Genomic DNA, 21,099 nt, shown 5'->3' on the forward strand with positions numbered 1-21,099 from the left:
AGCTTGTAGATGTGACCAAGCTGATAAAGACAGGGTGAGAACTGGGGTTGTTTAGCCTGGAGAAGGCTCAGGGGAGACTTTATAGCAGCTTTCTGGTATCTGAAGGGGGCCTCCAGGAAAGCTGCGAAGGGACTTCTTAGAAGAGTGTGTAGCGATAGGACAAGGGAGAATGGTTTTAAATTGGAAAAGGGGAGAGATTTAGATTGGATATTAGGAAGAAATTATTCCCTGTGAGGGTGGTGAGGCCCTGGCACAGGCTGCCCAGTGGAGCTGTGGCTGCCCCCTCCCCGGCAGTGTTCAAGGCCAGGCTGGATGGGGCTTTGGGCAGCCTGGTCTTGTGAAGGTGTCCCTGCCCATGGCAGGGGGTTGGAACTTGATGATCTTTAAAGTCCCTTCCAACCCAAACCATTCTATGATTCTGTGATGGTGTACACAGTCCCAGCACAGATGAGTAAGAAAGCAGTTCAGAAAAAGCTTGTAAAGGTGTGGGTACTGCAGCTGGCAGGGGAGTTACTGCCCCGGCTCAAAGGACTCTTAGCTCTGCCCCCTTGATCCTTGAAAAGGAAATGTGAGAGCAGCTGGGAGGGACAGCCTGCTAACTTTCAGGGGTATGGTGAAATCAGAAACAGAAGCAAGGATGGGGATGGGTTTGTGTTTTTTCATAACCTGAGCAAAAGCAGGATCTCTCTTGTAAGCCCTGGCTGTATAGACTAAAGTTTGTATCAACTGCCTTTCAGCTGCTCTGCTGAGATAAAAGCTCACCTTCTCCTAAGGAGTCAGTTCTCCCTCTGGTCGTTCTTCCTCTCCTCTTGTTCTGCCCCTGGAGCTACCTGTGTGTTAGTTATTTTCCATAATGGTAACTGAAAACAATGCAGCATAGCATGGTGAAAAGCAAACAGAAGGGTTGGAGTACTTTAAAAGAAGCATAAGGGGAAGGTAAGGCAGAAAAGCTGTTCTCATTTGTGGGCAATACGTATAGTACAAGTTGAATGAAAACTCTTCAAGTCGTATCTGTGTAAGCAAATAGGACTCTCACTGTTACAGGTCTATGAAATTTAGGCTCAATAACCCATTCAAAAGCTTCAGCCATACATATAAAGAAGTCATACACTTGCTGCTCAACTGAGTGCATCTTTGAATTTATTGATATAAAGCAGACATGTGATTTGACAAAATTCTCAAAGTACATCAGTCATTCTTAAATCTGTATCCCAGACACTTCATAAACAGCCCACAAATTGCTCAGGCTTTTGTTCTCTGATATGTTCTATTCCTTCAGTAAAAAGTTATCTGTCTAAAGTCATGGCTTGAAAACAATTAAAAATAATAGTAAAAATCCAGTCACAGCTGGACAGCTAAAGCAGAGCTGAAGCTGAAGAGAAGGGAACTACACTTGTTCAGGGGACTCAGAAGGCTGCACTACCCTTACCTGGTTTCACAAATCACCACTGATTTAAAAAGAAACTCTTTTTTCCTCAAGTGAGGGCTGGGGGAAGAAGGGTGGCAGCAAGGCACTTCTCTGCCTTCCTCCTCTACAAAGGAGCTCCAGGAGCAGCACAGGGACAGCCACAAGAGTGCCTGTATTGGTCAAAAGGGAACTGTGTGGGACAGGGCTGCTGTGGGAGGTGGGGACCCCTTTCCAGCCTTCACCTGCTCTGAGATACCTCTAGAAGTGTGTGCTTTAACACTGGTTGTAAACTCCACTTCGCTGACAAGTGGTTCTCATGCTACTGGTTGGGTAGTTAAGGCCTGACTTTCCCCAAGCTCAGGGACGCACAAAGATGCCAGTCCAAATTACCACTCAGAGACAGGACTGTTTTAGTGGAAATCCAAGCTTTTCCCCTTTTTCTGAAAGATTTAAAAGTGCCCAGGGAGTAGTTGTGTTGGAATAGGTGGGGTCAGCTATAATCCCTCTCTCTGCCTTCACGCAGAGTAATACCAGAAAGCTTCAAGGTGCTACAGCGAAAGGAAAGAAGTTTAACGTTTAATAAGAGGGAGTTTAGGAACAGGCACCTGGAAAGAGAAGCTGTAATGCCAGTGGTTGGGGCTGATGCCTGAATGGACTGGATGCTTTGTATGAAATTCAGTTCATGCCCCAACTGGCTCTGGCCCTGTACTTTCCTGTTAGCTAGGTTTAAAAAGTGCATTTGAATTACCTGAGCAGTTTACTGATTACTTAACCTACTACAAAGCAACAAACTGGACCGGTGAATGACTGAAATCCAGGCACTGTTACTGTTCTGTATGCAATCAGGCTCACACAGAACTTCCAGGAAAACAGAGCAAAAAAGCAGCGTCCCGCGATGCTTCAGCAAGCCGCCCATCAGCAGCGGGTTCTCCTCTTTCCTTGTTGAATCACTTAAGCCACAGCCCCTCAAAACACAACAGCTTGCTATTTTCTTTTAAGGAAAACCATCATCATGGGGTACTCTTACCTACATGGTTTCCATCATAGCACCTCTCAGCTCCCTGCTCCCAGCCTTTGATTGGAAAGCTTATTGCTATTTCAGCTGAAGCCCAGGGGAAAGACCTAGGCCATCGAGTGAAGAGCTGCTGCCTTCCTCATAAGTCGCTCGGTCATTGGTGAGTTTGGTCTTATGGCATCACGTTCTCTCAGGAGGGACCTGAGAAAGGAAGAGAAGTAGGAGAGAAAGGGAAGGTCACGAGTCCAACATCAGTTTTCCCCCTAAGGTCACCAGCAGTATCCCTGTATGGGGACGAAAGCCGTACCTAAAGACCTGCCCTTGAGGTTCAGGTTTCCTTTACTGGAAAGGTTTGACCTTGGCAGTAAGTTTATGCAGAACAGCGTTTTGGCACTGAGAGAGACTGAAAATGAGCACCCAGAGATCAGAGAGCACAGAATAGTAATTCTGTATTTTATCTCATTTTTTTATTTCAAAGAGACCTCAGGAGGGAACAGGCAAAACTTCCTACCGTCCTGAGGGTCCATTCTTTAAAGCACGTGGCCAGACCCAGTCAGTATGTTTCAACAGAGCTCAATAGGGGTCAGTTAGCAGCACCTGTGATTCCTCCCAAGCAAAGCTTCTGAGATTTGTACTAAGGCACAAGCAGACATGTCAGACACTCCAAGTCTTATTTCCCATGAAAGCATCACTAGGACACAGCTCACTTGCAGCAGCTTGCAGAAGCTCAGCTGTCCATTAAGTCAACAGGCAGGAGGTCGCATTTTAAAACAGAACCATTTGAAAATCAACTGCCCTTGAGCAAATACAGACCATTCACCCAGGCCACAGGAGTGTGCTTTCACAATTGGGAGCTGCCCTGCCTTTAATCCTAGTTAGGATATAATATGCATATATGCATATAATTTTAGCCTTAAGGTACTGGTTTAAGCACACTCATTACTTCTTACTTTTAGGAGCAATACTATTTCCACAAATATTTATCAGGAAACATACTCACCTTGCCAGGTTTTGTTTGGCTTGTGATTTAGAATTTAAAGCAGCATGAATCAGTAGCTGGCTGAAAACGTCTCTCTGAAAAAAAGCAGTCAGCAAAAACACAAAGTAAGAAATAACTTACGAAGTATTGCTGCTTACAATAGGTTGTTTACCAAATCAGTAAAGCCACCAGGGAAGGAAACACATCCAGACAAAAAACTGTATAGCTAACACTGTTAAGAGGTGTTTGCAAACAGGATTCAGTCCTAAGCAGTTTGGCTTTTCACTTTCTAAGAAGGAGATGTCACTAATAATCTAAGTACCTCGTGGAAGTCAGTGAAAGAGGATTAAGTTGCATGAAAAAGTCTTTTCCTGATGTCCTTTACCTGAGCATTACTGCCTCCTAGCTGGACGATTTGATAACGGATTGGGTACAGCAGGTCTACAGCCTTGTCACAGTTCCCATTTTCAAACTCCACAAAAGCCTGGCACAGTGGCAACCCCACCCTGGGAGCCAGGGAAAGCTCATGGTCTTCACGAGGTTCTCTGTAAAACCAGAAAGTGGTTAGCTCACCAAAACCAAATCATAAACACACATATTTCAGGGCCAGCCTGTCACTGCCTGCAAACAGAATCTTTGGGTTTTTTTGATGTTTCATTTTTGGCATGGCCACATTACTTTCACCTTGCTGTTGCTCATCAGTCAGTTCTCATTCTTTTTAACATATCCACAAAAGGCACAAGCCAACCCCTCCTGCTTTTGCAATAAACAGTTTTGGTTAGCAAAGGGAGAAACCTGCATGGCTTCTCCTCTGAGGATCTCCCAGAACAGCCTACTGCTAGCTCTCTGACTGCCCTTATCTCCACTGAAAGTGGCAATCAGTCCCTCGCACACAGCCCCAAACAATAATCTTGCAAAGCAGCTTGCCACACAGCACAATGCCTCACCCTCTTTGGACTATAAACTGCATTTATTCCCAATAAAGTCTGCGCTCCAGCCCACAAACAGCAGTGTAGTTAAGCTAGCTCAAGTTCTTTTGGAGTGTTTCCCTTCTCTTTTTTCAGTGCTTGTACCCTAACCCATCTCAGAGTGCCAGAGGCATACAGCAGGACAATATGCCCACAGAAGAACATACACATTCTAGCAAGCACCCTTCCCAATATCTTTCTTTTTTTTTTAAAAAAATGAGAAATACAAGTAACCAAACCATAGCTTTTTTGGACTGTGGGTGATACCTGCATGGCACCGTGTGGCATTGTGTTTTATCACTGCTACAGAAGCGGCTGGCAGTGATCAGACCCCGGAGGCAGCACCATTTCAGTGCTGAAGGTTGGCTGGTGATGTGAGGGGAGGAGGGCTTTCTGTCCCAAGCAATCTCAGCTAGTCCTGAGAGCACAGCGCACAGTTCAACACCATAAATTCCATCTCTTGTTTAAAACAGCATTTTTTTTCTGTAAATTTTCCCATTAATTTTTTAACAATGAGGAACCATAGCCATTGCCTTCTGGTTTGAGTGCCTGCAATGACAGCTGAGAGTCATACTCCCCCCACAAACCCCTTAAATCTACCAGAGAGCACACTCTGTGCTATTGTTCTTGAGTTTCCCATTTCTTCCACTAGCTCAACACTGGTTTTTAAGTACACAGCATCACCCTGTGCATTTATCCCTCCTCAAACAAAATACAGCCACCTGGAAAGTTACAAGTGCCCAAGAGATGTGCCCTTCAAGCAAGCAGCCTGAGATAGTTAATGATGAAAATGATGAAGCAATTTGTCTTTTAAACATACGTTCCAGCTCTGAGAGAATGCACAGGGATGGAAGATGGGTGTTTTTTCTCCTTTCTCTTGCAACTGAAGGATGGATTCAGGAAGAACGTCACACCCCTTGCATTAACTAACATTTCCATCCACGCAAATACGCATGTGAGACCGAGTGCCAGAGTAAGGCCACAGAATGCTTTACCAAAAACACTCCTGTTAACTTTAAATTGCAGAGGCTATGGAAAAATATTCATGGAAAGCCAAGAATGACTGTTGTTTGTGCCAAGGTTTTACGATTGCCTTTTTAAAATCACATACAAAATGCATCTTAGGAATCACTCAGCCACTGCGTACTTGTGGTACCTGTAAATGAATCCATTAATCCAGTCATAAATCCCGTATCTCATGGGCTGTTTTCTCAAATAATAAAAGGAAAGCTCTATACTATTTCAAGCTACAGCTGAGATGTACACCTGTAGGCTTGCAAAAGGCTGAATGCACAGGCAAAAAAAGGCAGCACTGGGTGAAAGGGGGAGTAGTGTATTTCCATTAAAGTGTCCCGGAAGTGAGGTGCACATGTAGTTTTATGTCCTTTATATACACTAACATTTATATACTTCTATAAAAGATATTCTCCATTTCCTACTTTAGTAAAATCAGACCATGTGTAGGGCTGTTTCACAATTTGTTTCTTCAAAATGACATTTTTTTTACATTATATTTGATTGATGGGTATTATAGGCAGGAACAAATAGTGAAAACTTCGGGCTCTCATTCCTTCTTTTTTAAGGCAAGAGAAGGAATAGCTGCTGCAAAACAGGGTGTGGGGTGGAAGAAATTGCATTTAAAGCATCTTTATATCAACCTCTTTGAAAAATTAAGGCACTTTCCAGTTATTCAATATATAAGGGAAGATATAAAAACCCCCACATTGTTTAGATGAAATATTTAAGTATTAAATTTTTCTAATAATTTAATCTGAAAGCAAAATATTCTCTATTATTACTTTAGCAGTACTTGAAATTAAATTTCCTGCAGAGGTACTTCACAACACCTTAGACAGTAGCTATTAGACTATCACTACTGACTACTGCTCTATTATTAAAGAGCCTTTTAAACCAGAGGAAAAAAAGAACCACCACAGGTAGCTGACATCTACTGTAGAATTCCCTTACTAATACAGGGGTGAAATACTTCGTTCGTTGCATGTAACACAGCTTAGCACGAACCCATTGGAAGGAAATAAGACAGCAACTGTTCAGTTAGTGTCCATGCCCTCAGACATAAGAGATTCCTGCTTAACAAGATCAGAAACCCCTCTGGACATTAACTCAAAAAATAAGCAATTATAGGGATCTCTGACTGAAACCAGAAAAGTCCCAGAGAGGTGCTAAAGCAGAGAAGAGCATGTTGTAGCAATTCAGCAAGCCAGCATCATCATCACCCTGAAGTTCAGTGGCCAAAATATTTATTGAATGCAACAAATTAATTCACTGGCTTACTTGGCAAGTTCCTGAAGAGTTGTTAAAAGCTCTTCAGTAGCTTTGTGGTCTTTGGCTCCCAGTGAGGACATCAGAATGTGTACGTCATTGAAGAGAAGAACGTGATCTTTGGTGTGCTTCTTTGCAAGCTTGATAACATTGTTCCACCTGTCTCCAAGCTTTACACCTAAAAGTATGTATTTTTCAATAAAAATACTACATGCAAAAGCAGAGGACTTTGCAATACACTTTCAGCCACCCAGCACAAAGAGCAGTCCTACTGAATTTAAGAAAACATTCCCTGATATGGCAAAATGTACAGCTTAGTGCTCTGCTGCAGCCTGCCATATTTGGGCAAAGAGTTTACTGACTATCTGCAATTTATAACCAATGTTCTCAATTGCATTATGTGAGGTTCTGGCTTTATTATGAGATTGCTCATCTCTTCTTGGAGATGATGTTCATAATGAACCACCTGCAGCAATCAAATTATACCGAGCAGTAAGACAGATTTCATCAACAAACCCAACGCATCGCTAGTGTTTCAGCAGAATACTGCTGAAGTAACATTCTCCCCCCTTCATGAACTCTAGTATATAGACACCAGCTTGAAAAAGTTAAGAAGAAATGCCACTTGCTTCAGAGAGCATACCAAAGTTGGAGGCTAACACAGGTGTACTAGCTATTTTAATCAGTATCAAAATAGAAAGTTATGTATCTAATTTGAAATTTACTTCAAGGAAGCTCTGCAGCTTTTGACAAGCTTGTGTACTTTATTCTCAAACATGCAAAGCAGGGAAAGAAGAGCCAAAAGTTGTCCCCCTCACAGTTTAAAAAAGAATGTCAGTGGGTATCCTACCTTCTAGATGAAGCCTGTAGAGCATTGAACAGTTGTCTACTATATCCAGCATGCTTCCACTCGACAGACACCGGGGACCAATCTGTAATCACAGGTATTCACATTAGCTGCCTAACTGATGTGCTAGTGGGAACTTACTCAGATAATCCAACTTATTTTCACAGTGCAGAACTAATGTTGAGTTTTTCTTTATTCAAGAATACCTGTTTTGCAATAGGCCTAACAGCAGCTTTCCTGAATACATCACTTTGCAATGACAAACGGGTATGTTGCTTCACTTGGGTTGGATGGAAACACAGGCAGAATGGAGAACAGCACCACTGCAGCTCTTTCAAGCACAAGTGTAAGAAACACTTGAACTGTGTAACACGTGGTCTTTGGGGCATTTTACTCCTTGAGAAACAGCTTCCCTAAAAGACTCTAACTACAGATCTAACAAATATATATATATATATATATACACACACACACGTACAGCACACTGTGATAGGTTTCAGTCTCACAGAGGAGGAAGAAAGCATGCATTGTGGCCTTAAGCATGTTCTTGGGAAAGAAAAAAAGGCCCCTACTCACGTGCTTGTCATAAATTGTCAGAGCAGCCTCATATTCACCCTGCAAAAGCAAAAGAGGACTGCATGAGTAACATTCAGGTAGACAGAGTCACTAAAGGTGACTGTTAGTAACCAGAGGCATACATACAATTGACAGATGTCATAATATTGCTTTAAAACTGCCTCATGACTTGATCAAAGCAAACAAAGGAACTTTGAGGTATTAAAGGAAAGACTGAAGCCAAAGATAACCAGCATTTACTAAGCAAAAGAACTATGCTTAGGTTTCATTTAATAACAGATACTTATACTGGTGTAAGTTACACATCAAAGAGGAAGACAAGGTCTTACCTCTCCCGCTACTGTTCCTTTCAGGGATTTGTGCAAATTTTAGTGCATCCCACAGTGTATGCAAAGAGGCAGGAAGAAAAATAATTTTAAGCAAGCTACAGAAAAAAAATGTGTAGATAGAAGGTGGCAAAATAAAAAAGGTATCAATTATTATGCTCCTTCTATGTTAATAATACTGAACACAAGCAAGGTGCTCTCTTTTCAAGAACACATCATTGCTTTCTCAACCATGTCACATTTGTCTCCCTACTGAATTGAACCCCACAAGTGCTAAGCATTATTGTATCTTAGGAAATCCTGCACTGAAACCTGACAGGGTAAAGTTGCAACCATTTTTAAAAGTCTTCAGGAAGAAGAATTAGTAACATTAACAATTAATAACACTGGTGACCAAATTCAGAGCTCACTGCCTCTTTCTTTCAGTGAGACCTTTTTTTGGCCAAGTTAATACTGAATTTGAAGAGAATTTTTGTCTGAATATCAAGAGATCAAGTTCATCTCTCTATCAAATAACTATGCCAAGTGTAATTAGTGAGACTATTTTATCTTCAAACATGCAATAATCTCACAGCAATTGTTCAATGTTCAAACAAAGAACCTGGAACTTTGACCAATGTAATTAAAACTTCTCAAACTAATTGTAATTAAGGACTAGCTTGTGATATTTTATGAAAACATCCCTTTAAATAGCTGAAAAAAAGCCTGTAAGTGTTATGCCTGCCTTTTAAACAGCATTAGATGACCTGGACCATAGAAGACTTACATGAAAATATCTCATACCTTTTCAATGAAGTATAAAGCCCAGTGCCAGTAATTATGGCAAGCAAGCATATCACTGTTCTGGGAGAGAAAAAAAAAAAAAAAAAAAGAGAAAACATTATTTACAAAATAACTTCCCTTTTAAACATTTCTAGTCCAATTCCTTGTTTCCTTCTTCAGCAAAACTGAGTGCTTCATGAGAGAAGAGACAAGAATTTTAAATCAGCTGGCCAAGATACCCTCTCATTTCGTACAATTGCTCCTTGCAGCTATTCAGGGTGACACCTCAAAACCAAGGCTTCCCTCACTTCATTTTTCAGAGAAGAATTTCAATTTGATGCCTCAGATTTCACCCTTCTACAGCACTTCTTTTTTTACCTTGGGGGTGGAGAAGAGAAACTACATCTATAATAGGAGTAAAATTTGTCACATCTAAAATTTAGGCAACTTGTCTGAAGTAACCTGGATAGGCAGAGGAGATACTCACCTCATAAGGGCCATTCACCCACCCATCTAAACACCCAGCTTGGACAGAGCGGAATTGCTGCTTAAGCTTATGTTTTGCTATGGACTACAAAAGCTGCACTAGGTACCAAATACACAGGGAGTTCACCAGATGAGGTGAATATTTCCTTCAACATGAATATTTGCTGGATTGCACCGACTTGGCACTGTTCTTTTCAGCTGGCACCAGGGCTTCAAACATTCTTCCCTAGCCTGTGCTTCAAGACAACATCACTGCAGTTCACTTTTGTGAGTGCACTGAGAACACTGAAACAGAAATAGAATTCCCTAATCCTTTGGTGAAAATTAAAATACCTGAAAGGTTCACCCCTCTCCTCCCATTCTCTCCCAGTGCTGCAGTTAAACCTAATGTTCTCACAAGTGGAAAAAGCATGTCCCTTTTTATGATGACAATTGCAGCACCCACCTTCAGGAAGCACAAAGGTTCCCAGTGAATGTCACAACTTTATAGTGCTAAAATAAAAATTCTGGTAATCTTTACCTGTTTAATATTAAGTCACAAAACTACTTCAGTGGCTCAGGTTTGGCAAGTGCTTGGCACAAACCTGACAAGTTTACTACCATACTACCATTCCAAATGGCATACAAACAGTAACGTGGGATCACTTCACAAACCCCTCTGTGCCCTTGATTCTGAGTCCTGAGTAAGATTAAATTACTAAAGGGGAAGTGGGCTTGCAGGCTACTAATAAAAGCAGACTATGAGAACTCATTCCAACAGCTCATGAAAAAGAATAATCATATTTATTAATAAACAGCACTGGCAGAGAGGTCTCCTCTGGCATCTGCTTTTGGGGTTGGGCAGGGGGGAAGGGAGTAGAGAAACAAAGCAAACCAAAAAATACTCTCTAAAGAAATTCTGTACCAAATCTTCGCCGCTCTTATCAGGAAGGAGAAAGATGAATTAAAAGCAACAGAAGGAGCCTGAATATTGTGGCAGTCCAGATAGATTTTACTGGTCATTAAAAATTGAAAATTTAAAATCACCAGGCCAAATACAAGCAATTTATTAAAGCCTTTGGAGGAGGGACTTGAGGGTTTTTTCTCATGTGCTTACATTTTAAAGCTCTGTGTTCACGATGGCTAAAGATGAAAAATACTGCACAAAGTGATTATATATATTATCATTATGACAATGTCAGCTGCTATAGATCCTAACCAGTCAGATAATTCTATTCAGTGGTCTTGCACTTTATTGCTTTACTGGATAAAGGGTATAAAAGACAGAGGGACACAACTTTTTTTAATGCTTTCTTAAAATTAACAAAACTAAAGTGAGTGATTAGGGGTTTCAATGAACCAACTGAACTGTCAACCCCCTGCATCACTGTTTCATTAAAACAGAAGGAAAAAATGCTTTCTGAGAAATCAGAGGTACAAACCTCACATGGGAGCTTTCTGACTGCACTTCCAAGCTCGGTATCTGAACACTTCACTTACGAGCAAAATGAACAGTCCTTCCAGCCTTGTTATCCAGCCCTGCTCTTTGGGTGAGGCAGAATGGTCAGCTCAGGTTACTTTAAATTAGACTCTCATGGGTTCTAATAAATTCAAACCTCACAGCCTTCTGCTCTGGATAATACGTACTCTATTATTGGGAAATCTTACAGCAAAACTTACATATGATTTGTTACCTTTCAATACTTTGAGACACTCAAATTTGTTGGACATATAAAGTAGCTTTGGTACACTAGAAAAGAGGCAAAACTATAATTTTGCTCTTTGCTTCACAGTTGACCTTAAAAAAAAATCCTTCCCTATCCAGTATCTATAAACAACTACTTTATGAGTCTTCTAAAACATTTGATTTGGCCATGCCATTTCACACATCATCTTAGGTTCTTGTGTTTAGCCAGGTTCCTCAACTAAGTCTCAGTGCTGATGTCAGCCTAAGCAAAAACCTTGTGAAAATATCACTGGTCACATTACTTTTAAAAAACACACACAAGAAGAAATCACATATTGATAAATCACAGTTTTCACCTGTGCAACGGCTATGCCTGTATGATATGTAAAACACCTAATCAGCTCCACTAGGTAAAAGAAAATACAGGGTGTGGGGGTGTGTTTGTACACATGCACGTACAAACCACACACTTGTTGAAAATCAGGGTTTATTACAATATTCCTAGCTAAAGTATGGCAGTCTGAGGGGACAGACTGTGTGAATCCCAGCCTACTGACATGTTTGGCATTTCTAATCTCAGCAGTCACAATTAATGGCAGCTTAAAGTTGTCTGTAACAGCACCTCAAGTGCCAGCTTCTTCTAATATGTACAGTTTTCACTGCTTGTAACATGTCTCCAGATAGGAAAGAATTGCCTGCAGGGCAATCAAGGATTGGCTGAAGAAGATAAACACCACCAAGAAGGAGCTTCTTCAGAAATGCTGCAAGAATTATTACCTTCCAGTTGTTTTCCGTTTCCTTCATAAATTCTAAGCCTTTATTCACCTCTGCTTTCATCTCATTTATGTGAGCTACAGTGTGAACAGACCACGCATCTGTCCGATTTATGGCCAAAGCCTGTAAATGAAAAAAGGGAGAACACGATGAAGCTTGTGCACTGGCAAATAACAGTAATTATCCCCACTGATACAGAAACAAGGGACTACTTTTTGCTTTCTGTATGTCAAGTACGTCTCTGTACAGTTCTAACCAACCACTGGCAGGAAGTGATTTGGACAGAAAATGGTTATTGGTTGGTTGTACTTGGCATTGGTGAGGCTGCACCTCAAGTGCTGCGTCCAGTTCTGGGCTCCTCACCATAAGAAGGACATTGAGGTCCTCAACTGAGTCCAGAGAAGGGCAACCAGGCTGGTGAAGGGGCTGGAGGGAAAATCCTATGAGGAGCAGCTGAGGGAGCTGGGGATGTTTAGCCTGGAGAAGAGGAGGCTGAGGGGAGACCTTATCACTGCCTACAACTACCTGACGGGAGGTTGTAGAGAGGTGGGAGGTGGTCTCTTCAGCCAGGTGACAGGAGATGGGACAAGGGGAAATGGCACAAAGCTGTGCCAGGGCAGGGTCAGATTAGATGTTAGCAAAAAATTTTTCACTGCAAAAGTTGTCAGGGCCTGTAACAGGCTGCCCAGGGATGTGTTTAAACACATCCCTGGATGTGTTTAAAAAAAGGGTAGATCAGGTACTTAGGGATATGGTTTAGCACAGGATGGGAATGGTTCGACATGATGATCTTAAAGGTCTTTTCCAACCTTGTGATTCTGTGACTTCATTTCCCAGCTTCTACTGCACAGAGATAAAGACCCACAGGACACTAAAATGCAGGGTTTAACGAAGATTATCAAATGATGTTTTATTTCAGACTTGCATCAATATCAGCCATGAAAGAATCACACAGAGAGGGACAATATATTCCATGACATAGGGCTTTGCAGGTAATAATTTCTTCGAGAACATGGCCAGTGCTGAGTACTCAGCAAATTCCTCTTTCTTGCTCTGAGAACTCCCACCAAGCTTTAGGCATTTTGTGGGGTTAGTCTTTAACATCATAAACATTAAAAGTTTATGTTCAGTCTTTGTTGTCACTTTCAGCAATTCGATATAACTGAAATTTGGCAAAAATACCCATTAGAAAATAATTTTATCTGAGACTCCTGGAAGACAGGGGTAACCCTGTGGACTGGAGAAAGTCATGTGTAATTACTACCTCAATAAAAAAGAAGTAGGACAGCTAATATTGATCCCCAGGAGCACTGCAGAGTCAAAGTGAAACTGTCAAGGTGTTGCACAGATACTGGAATCTTTCTAAGGAGCCTTATGAAACCTCTGTGAGCATTTCTATGTGGAGCTTTATCTTTTTGCTGCTTCTACCAACAACTGGGATGATGGAGAGAATCAATTCATGGCATTTACGCAAACCACCACCAAGCCACAGGGACTGTTAGGTCTGAGAACTCTAAAACCCTTTAGCACCCACCAAGAGCAGGCAGTTTACCTCACGGGCAAGCTCCTCAGCACGATCAAAAAAGTTGGTTTCCATGAGTCCAAAAGCGTAGTAGCCCTTCACGTAGCTAAGCAAAAGAGCAAAAACCCAGTACATTATCCATTTAGAACTAGACTTAAGCTAGGACCAAAAAAACCTATGAAGAAGAGCATTTAACTCAAGCCAGTCCTTGCAATGCAATTTGCAATGAGGGTTCAAGCTCGCAGCATACAGAACAACTAGCTAGTTTTCATAGGAAATGAGAGGCCCAGATACACCAGCATGGGAAACAGTAAAGAGAGGGTTCTCAGAACCCTGGTGATGCACAATATTTACATCTTTAGATAAGATGGGATTAAAGAGCTGCACAGAACAACTTGCTGGTCTCCGTAGCAGCTGCAAGATGCCGAATTAGAAGGCTGGAAGCAAGAGAGTGCTGCCACCAAAGTCATCTCAACGTCTCAAATGCAACAGGTGAGCACAGCCTTCTACACTTGCTCCCACAAAACTACAGGTGAGCACTTTCATGTGAAGCTGCCCTCTAAAAGAGGTACAGCATCCCATTAAGCCATAAAAGCCCAACGTAAAGGAAAATTAGGGATGTTATATGCTGTTATGCACATACCCGATGCAGTCATTTTAAGAAATATTTAACAAGTGACAGGACAAGAGGAAATGGCCTCAAGTTGCACCAGGGGAGGTTTAGGTTGGACGGTAGGAAAACTTTCTTCACTGAAAATGTTATCGAGCACTGGAACGGGCTGCCCAGGGAAGCGTTTGAGTCACTGTCACTGGAGTTATTTAAAAGACATGTAGATGTGGCACAGGAGGACACGGTTTAGTGGTGGACATGGCAGTGCTAGGTTCATGGTTGGACTTAGATGATCTTAAAAGGTTTTTGCCAAGCTAAACTGTTGTGTGATTAACTGCTGTTCTATTTGCAGATTTGTAGATTGCAAAATACCAGAGGATATGTTTTGCTTCTCAAAATATGTGTTGGGTTTTTAATCTCCTGGGGAGAACTACTGAAACACGTGGGGTATGTTGCAACTGATGTATTTCATGGATTGAGATGCATAAAACTGTTTGGATATTTTGGAGGGGGTTTTTTTGTTTTTTAGTTGGGTTTTTTTTGCTGGTGTATCAATTCATAGGTAACTCTACATGTCTGTAAGCTTGAGGACATGGGGTACTTGCCAGGTTTTTATACTTCAAGAAATGCCTGGCATATAGGTGTCTCCTTGCTTTAAAATTAAGTGGACAACAACATGCACTTGCACTTTTATAGCAGAGTGTCTAGAAAAGTTTATTAAAATGCAGGCAAAAGTGCTGAGTCATCCTACTTCATCCTACTTCCTGAGTCATCCTACTTCCAAACAAATGACACCAGCATATTGGTAGTTAAAAAGAACTAAGGGGCTTAAATTTTTCCGAGATGAGGTGTAAGTTGGAAAAATGGAGGCTCCTGACACTACTGTCTGTGGGGTACCTCAGTTAGCTTCATTACTATGTTAGCATTCAGTCTGTATTCTCTGCACTGTTTATGTAAGGAAAATAGGAGAAAAGGCAGGGCAGGATAGGGAGGTACAGTGCATGGGTCTAGAGCAATATTCATAAAATATTGAGAAAGTTATGGCTGTCTGTGGATTGCCTATTCACCTATCTCTAAATGTGTACCTTGGCTTATAATTTACTGGGGTTTTTTTATATAAAGTTAAAAGCTTTGAAACCTTTGAAAGGTTAAAAAAATGTAAAAATCAAAAATTATCCTAAGTTTGTTTTTATTAACTATTCACTTGTCAATAGATTCAGATTATCTTGAATTAACTTTGGGAAACCAAAACTTTCAGGACTTAACTAAAGTTTTTAAAAAATTCTGCCTTCCTGTCAGTCTCACCTGTTACAGCATATCCCAAAGTTCTATTTCAGAACTACACTTCATTATTCCAAGTTTCAAGTCCTTTCTTTCTTCCACAATGCAAGCCTCAAGTCAAAAACTTGAGCCATAAAAGCCCAAAGGAGTTTTGCCACTACCCTCAGTGAGGAAATGATTTTATCCTGTTTGTTACATGCCATGTGCCATATCTGACAGCACAATTCACTAACTGAGCCACAGCTCACCTAAGTAAAAACTCTCATCAACAGGGATACAAGAGAGATGTTCCAGCTGTGGTCAGGTTTTATTCACTTCGAAGCCCTTAACTTTGTCTACATGTTTGTTTCCAACAGATCCTGCTATTTAGATGTGTCTGACCTTAAAGAAAACAACCCACAAAGTATGTGCACACCAGCTAAAGAGCCATTTTTAAAATGAAGCATGACCCACCTGCTTAGGGGAACATCAGGTGTCCAGAAAGGGTAAACCCGGGCGACAGAATCTCGCATCTCTGGTAGGTATCCCAAGTAGAAATAAGCATCGTGGGAAAACTTGAGGGCTAGCAGGTCAGTTGGGTGGCTCTGCAGGATCTGTTCCCACAGATCACAAGCTTTTGGAAACTGGCTAGAAATAAAAAAAAATATTTTGATTGTTGAGAGAAGGCACACATACCCACCTCTGCTGGCAGTTCTAAACTCATGCTATTCAGAAAAACAGAAAATTCAACATCAAGTTATTAGTTTTCTCTTTTCCTTGAAGAGATTTTTTAAAGTAATAATAGCATTCTCTTCACTGAGGACCCACTAGGAAATCTTTTGAAAGAAGTGTTCTTGGGTTACAGCAAGTCACAGTAACACACAAGGAAAAGAAAAGCTTAAATCATAAATCTAAAGATTCTCCTACAGGGTTTAACAGTTTTTACATACACCTCCCATAATTAATCTAACTTCACATGCACCTTCCCTTTCCTCTAGTGGGAATCAAACCAATAGTTAACAGGGCTTCTGTAGCTTCCTCTTTACCTTTGCTAAGAAGCACGTGAGGTAAATGCACGCTCACCTGTTTGACAAACAAAGAATGAAAGTGAATCATTAGCCCACACTTTCTGCAGTGCACATAAATTCATCATATTGCATGGAAACAGTAAGCCTCTGCAGCACTGACACTGCTGTCTCCCTGTTGCACAGAGAAAATAGCTTTTGACACAAGGAGACAACAGGGAGAAGAAAAGTCTGTAGCTTTCCTTCTGTGGATTCATGTCTGCGTTATGTTACCTTACTGTAGTTAGGTATTTAGTTTCCTAGTTCTAAACCCATTTATTCTACTGATGGACCTGTGACAAGTTTAAAACATGGAGTACTTAATAGCATGAAGCAGTGACAACAGAACATTTCCCCTCCTGCGGTTGCTCCTCACTAACTAATCATGACACTTACAGTTTGGAGAGGTAAATTCAAGATCAACCACTGGTGTCTCATCCTGATTTTTTGCTAGGAGCCAGTTTGCATCAGGCACCACCACCAACCACTACCAGCTCTCTCTCATCTGTGGAGGCTAAAACTCTTCAGGTTGTCCTTTCAACGGGATGACTTACCCCCTGGCAAACATGTCCAGCGCCGACACGTGGAGCCTCTCCCGCTCAGTCAGCGGCTGCGACTTTGAAAGCGTCACCATGGTTCTCATTGCGCTGTCCAGCTCTTTGTTGAACCGAACTGACGTTCCAGTGCCGATCAGCTCCAAGCCGTTGGCAATGACATGCCCCATGGCTAAGGAAAACAGCACATCCGCAACTTGAGCCCTACAGCGCTGCAGGGAATTAATCTCTACGTAAACACAAGGGGGGGCTGGTTGTTTGAAACAGGACTTGTACTCACAGGGGTCTGAGAAGGCTTGTAAGCCTAGAAAGTCTTTACAGGCTTTTCACCATAGCCATTTAAAAAATAAGACTTGAAATTAAAAGAAAGAAAAACCCCCAAAACCATGGCAGACTGCTCTAGACTGCTTTTTACAGTTTTACAGAATTCTATAATCCTGCACTTCCACCTTGCCTAAACAAAGTGAGTTAAACACCAAGACACAAGGCATCATCCAGCATTTTCCAGGGTAAGAATTAAAGGCTGTACTTACTAAAATTTGGATCTGCTGCTTTTAACTTCGTGAGACACCCCTCAATACCTCCAAGGCTCTCATTATTGGCCCACGTTGCATACTGTAAGAGAGACAGAGTCAAGGAATCCCAAATAAGTCTTGGCTTCTTTTCCTTCTCCCACATGTATAAAATCCAAAAGGAAGCAAGACAAATGAGACAAGCTTTGGATTCAGATAAGGTTAGTGTGGTTAAAAAGTTGGATTTTTAAGGTAGTTGAGCCACCACCAGAAGTAATAACCTTGATTTTTTTGTGTGTTTTTTGATCACTGGTTGATTCTCCAGTGTCAAAGCAGGATGAGCACAATGGCTGAAGCCTTCCCCAGAGCTGCAGCATCAGGCATAGCCCTCGGCTACAAGGATTTACTACTGCCTGCTGATAGCTGAACTCCTGTAGCAGCCTGTCCGTGAGGCGCTCTCAGCTGGTACAAAAAGTAAGCACCAACGACAGCAAAGACTGTTCATGCACAAATGCCTTCAAATCACATTTTCTTACATGTTTCTGTCATACCTGGGTCAGTGCAGCATCAAACAGTTTACAGGCTTCATTGCTAGTAGTTGACAGGGTAAGTCCAGCATCCTGCCAGGCCTGTAAAACAAGCACACACAAATCTGTTCATTTTACACAGTCATTCTCCAGACTAAAGAGGTGTTCAAATTTATGGTGTTCTCATATTGTTGGCAACTGTGATTTTCTTTTTTTTTTAAAGAGATACTGCCCTTGGCAACCTATTGATATATTTTTAATAAGATTTGAATTTATTTGTAGTAATCACCCTCCATTCAGCATTCCTATAGTGCACCCATCACAGCTTCTAGGCTCCACAAGCACAGAGTAACATTCAGTACACTATGTATATTCTACCTTAAGTATACACATATGAGGAGATGTCCCCATCCCTTCAGTATCACTTTTATTCCAGTACACAGAACATACAGGACAGGCATAAAAAAAGACTTGGGGCAAGCCAGTTCAGACTCCACCTAATGGGGGGATTAGTCCATGTGGATGCTACAAGAACTCAGTTCATCTCATTTTACACTTTAGGGTATTTCCTGGTTCTAATGACCCAACACTCAAAAACCATGAGTACCACTGAAAGACATCTTTGCTAATACTATCTAAAGCTTTGCCACTGTGATTGGATTAAAGGCTCACATTCCAGCAGCTCAAGCACTTGAGAGTCCATTTACAAGCCTGAAAGGCTAGATTGGAATGCAAATCACAAATTTTCTTTGCAATCCATGCTACATCCAGAATTAGCATAGAGGGAAAAACAAAGTTGGGCCTGCTACTTACAGGCTACTTTTCAAGGTGCCCTGCAAAATAGGCCACAAACGACTTTCACCCCCACTTGTCAAAAACAAGCTTTGTCTGAAGCAGCTCTCTATGCCACCACCCGTTTTGCACAACAGTTCAAGGTGCAGTCCAAGTAAAAAGGGCCACACATTTTGAGGTTTGTTAATACTGAGATCTGCTGGAATGGAAACATCTGTGTGACAGCATGAGAAAACCCAGCAGAATTAGGGTTAGCAAAATAAAATAAAAAAATAATAGGCCTGCATCCATCACTAATACTGACCTACTTGAGGTACACACTGTTTCCATCCACTCTAGAAAGCCTTTGCTCTGCCAAGGCTACAGCCCAGGTAACTCACCCCTCGCTGCAAGACTTTCACTCTGGCAACAGGAGGAGGCTGCCAAGACTGCATCACATCATGCATCTCACTACTCCCCCTGTTAGCACGCCAGGACAAAAGACTACATGAAAGAACCACCCCATAAGACCCTGCTGACTCCTAAAAGACATAAAACAACCTGCCCTAAACCTAATTTCTTGTTGCTAACCAAGAACCAGGTCGCTACAGCGAGCACAGAAGAGCCAGCATTCCTGGTCCTCTGGGTGGTCCTGCCAAGACTACTGAGGACATTCATGTCTTGGGCTTTATCTGTACTCACATATCAGACTGTGACTGAATAAATCCATGAGAGGGAATGCAAACAGGTAAAAATGAGCCTGGAGAGTTTCTAAAACAATTATCACCTTTCACTTCCATTGAGGCTGCCGTTGGGTTCTGTGACACTAATTTCCCACAACCTCCCTCTCTAACTCCAGAAAAGCCTCTTCTCTCTGATGCTTCTTGCAGGGGAGTGCCATGGCCTTATCTGTTCTTACAGGTGAGACCACAGCCTTGCCTTTTCTCCTGATCTAAGGTGAGAATTTAGACTCAGGATCGGGTAACTGTTTATTTGTATTGTTGTTCCCCCCAGAATTCTAGCTGGCTCCGAGGAATCTCTTTGAGGATTCCTTTCCGTGTGAGGTTACCGTTACTGAGTACCGCCCCCCCCTCCCCCCCAGCGCTACGCAAGTTACTGAGGATGCCGTTAGTGCATCCTTGGTTACCCGACTAACAGCTGGCCAGAGCTCTGGTGCTCACACACCTCTGGCTACTCTCTGTAGGTCTTCAAGTCTCTTTTCGCTCTTTAACCAGAAACAACCCAACAAAACGCGTGAGAGGACAACCTTTATCAGGAAGAAAGCACGCAGGTGACTAATCAGTAACGAGACCCTGCCGACAGATTTCGGACCATTGGACCTGAAGCTGGTTTAAAGGAGGCCTGGCTCACTTCTGAAGCCCACAGCAAGGGCAGGTGAGTGCCAGTGGGACCTCTCTGCGCTACAAAACAAAGGCTACAGCAGTGTTCAGACATGGGTTTACTTCCCCTGTGTGGAGGAAAGGTACAGCGACTCCACCTCATTTTCAGATACCGACAGCAGCCTCAGCCACCCCGATACCCGCCCCGAGCCCACAGTTGCGTTAGGGTTGAGGGAGAACAGCAGCAAGAGAGGCTGCACCAGACCGGGGCTGGCGTCCTGCGCCCTCCCATCAGCCGTAGCCGGCTCGGTTCGGCTCCTCCGACGCCACAGACCCAGCGACCACCAGCAGTGACCACCCTCCCCCCTACCCCCCGCCCCCTCCAACGCGGGGCCTCCCCCAGGCCCACACAGGAGCAGACCGCCCACCCCAGCGGCAAACACCCGCCGACCCTGAGCCGCCGCATGAGCAGGGGCCACCGGCAAAAGCAGCCGCAGGCCCCGCAGCGGCAGGCGAGGCGCCTCACCGTCCCACTCCGCCTCAGACTTGCCCTCACCTTGCAGTCCCTCAGCGGCACCATGATAGCCTCGCAACAGCTCCGCACACCTCGGCTCCGCGCTCTATGCCCCGCAGGAGGAGGAGCCGGGGCCGTAGCGGTGCCGGCCCAGCAGCGGGCGGGGCCGCCGTTGGCGGCTGCGGGGAAGGCTGGGCGGCGCTCGGCTAGATGGGCTCCCGAGTCCCCCCAGGTCACTAGTGAGGGCTGTGATGCTGCCGGGGGACGTGTTTCGTGCAGATCAGTGCCCCCGAAGTACTTGTTTCTTGTGGTGTCAGGTATATCCATACACGATC

General features: G+C 42.8%; 1 protein-coding gene across 1 annotated transcript; it reads right to left on the bottom strand.

Moving 5' to 3' along the window:
- Positions 1-1,123: 1,123 nt before the first annotated feature.
- On the bottom strand, positions 1,124-20,855 carry TTC38 (tetratricopeptide repeat domain 38). The gene is made up of 14 exons (XM_084279123.1): positions 20,807-20,855; positions 18,164-18,241; positions 17,634-17,715; positions 17,101-17,272; positions 15,957-16,130; positions 13,643-13,718; positions 12,094-12,213; positions 9,186-9,245; positions 8,077-8,115; positions 7,504-7,585; positions 6,666-6,831; positions 3,788-3,947; positions 3,424-3,497; positions 1,124-2,624 (listed from the first exon to the last, which is right to left on the bottom strand). Exons 1-14 carry the CDS (start codon positions 20,828-20,830, stop codon positions 2,531-2,533), a joined length of 1,401 nt encoding a protein of 466 aa, XP_084135249.1. The 5' UTR covers positions 20,831-20,855; the 3' UTR covers positions 1,124-2,530.
- Between the last annotated feature and the right edge of the window lie 244 nt (positions 20,856-21,099).

This window comes from Gallinula chloropus (genome assembly GCF_964237585.1).
Source record: "Gallinula chloropus genome assembly, chromosome: 1".
Lineage (NCBI taxonomy): Eukaryota > Metazoa > Chordata > Aves > Gruiformes > Rallidae > Gallinula > Gallinula chloropus.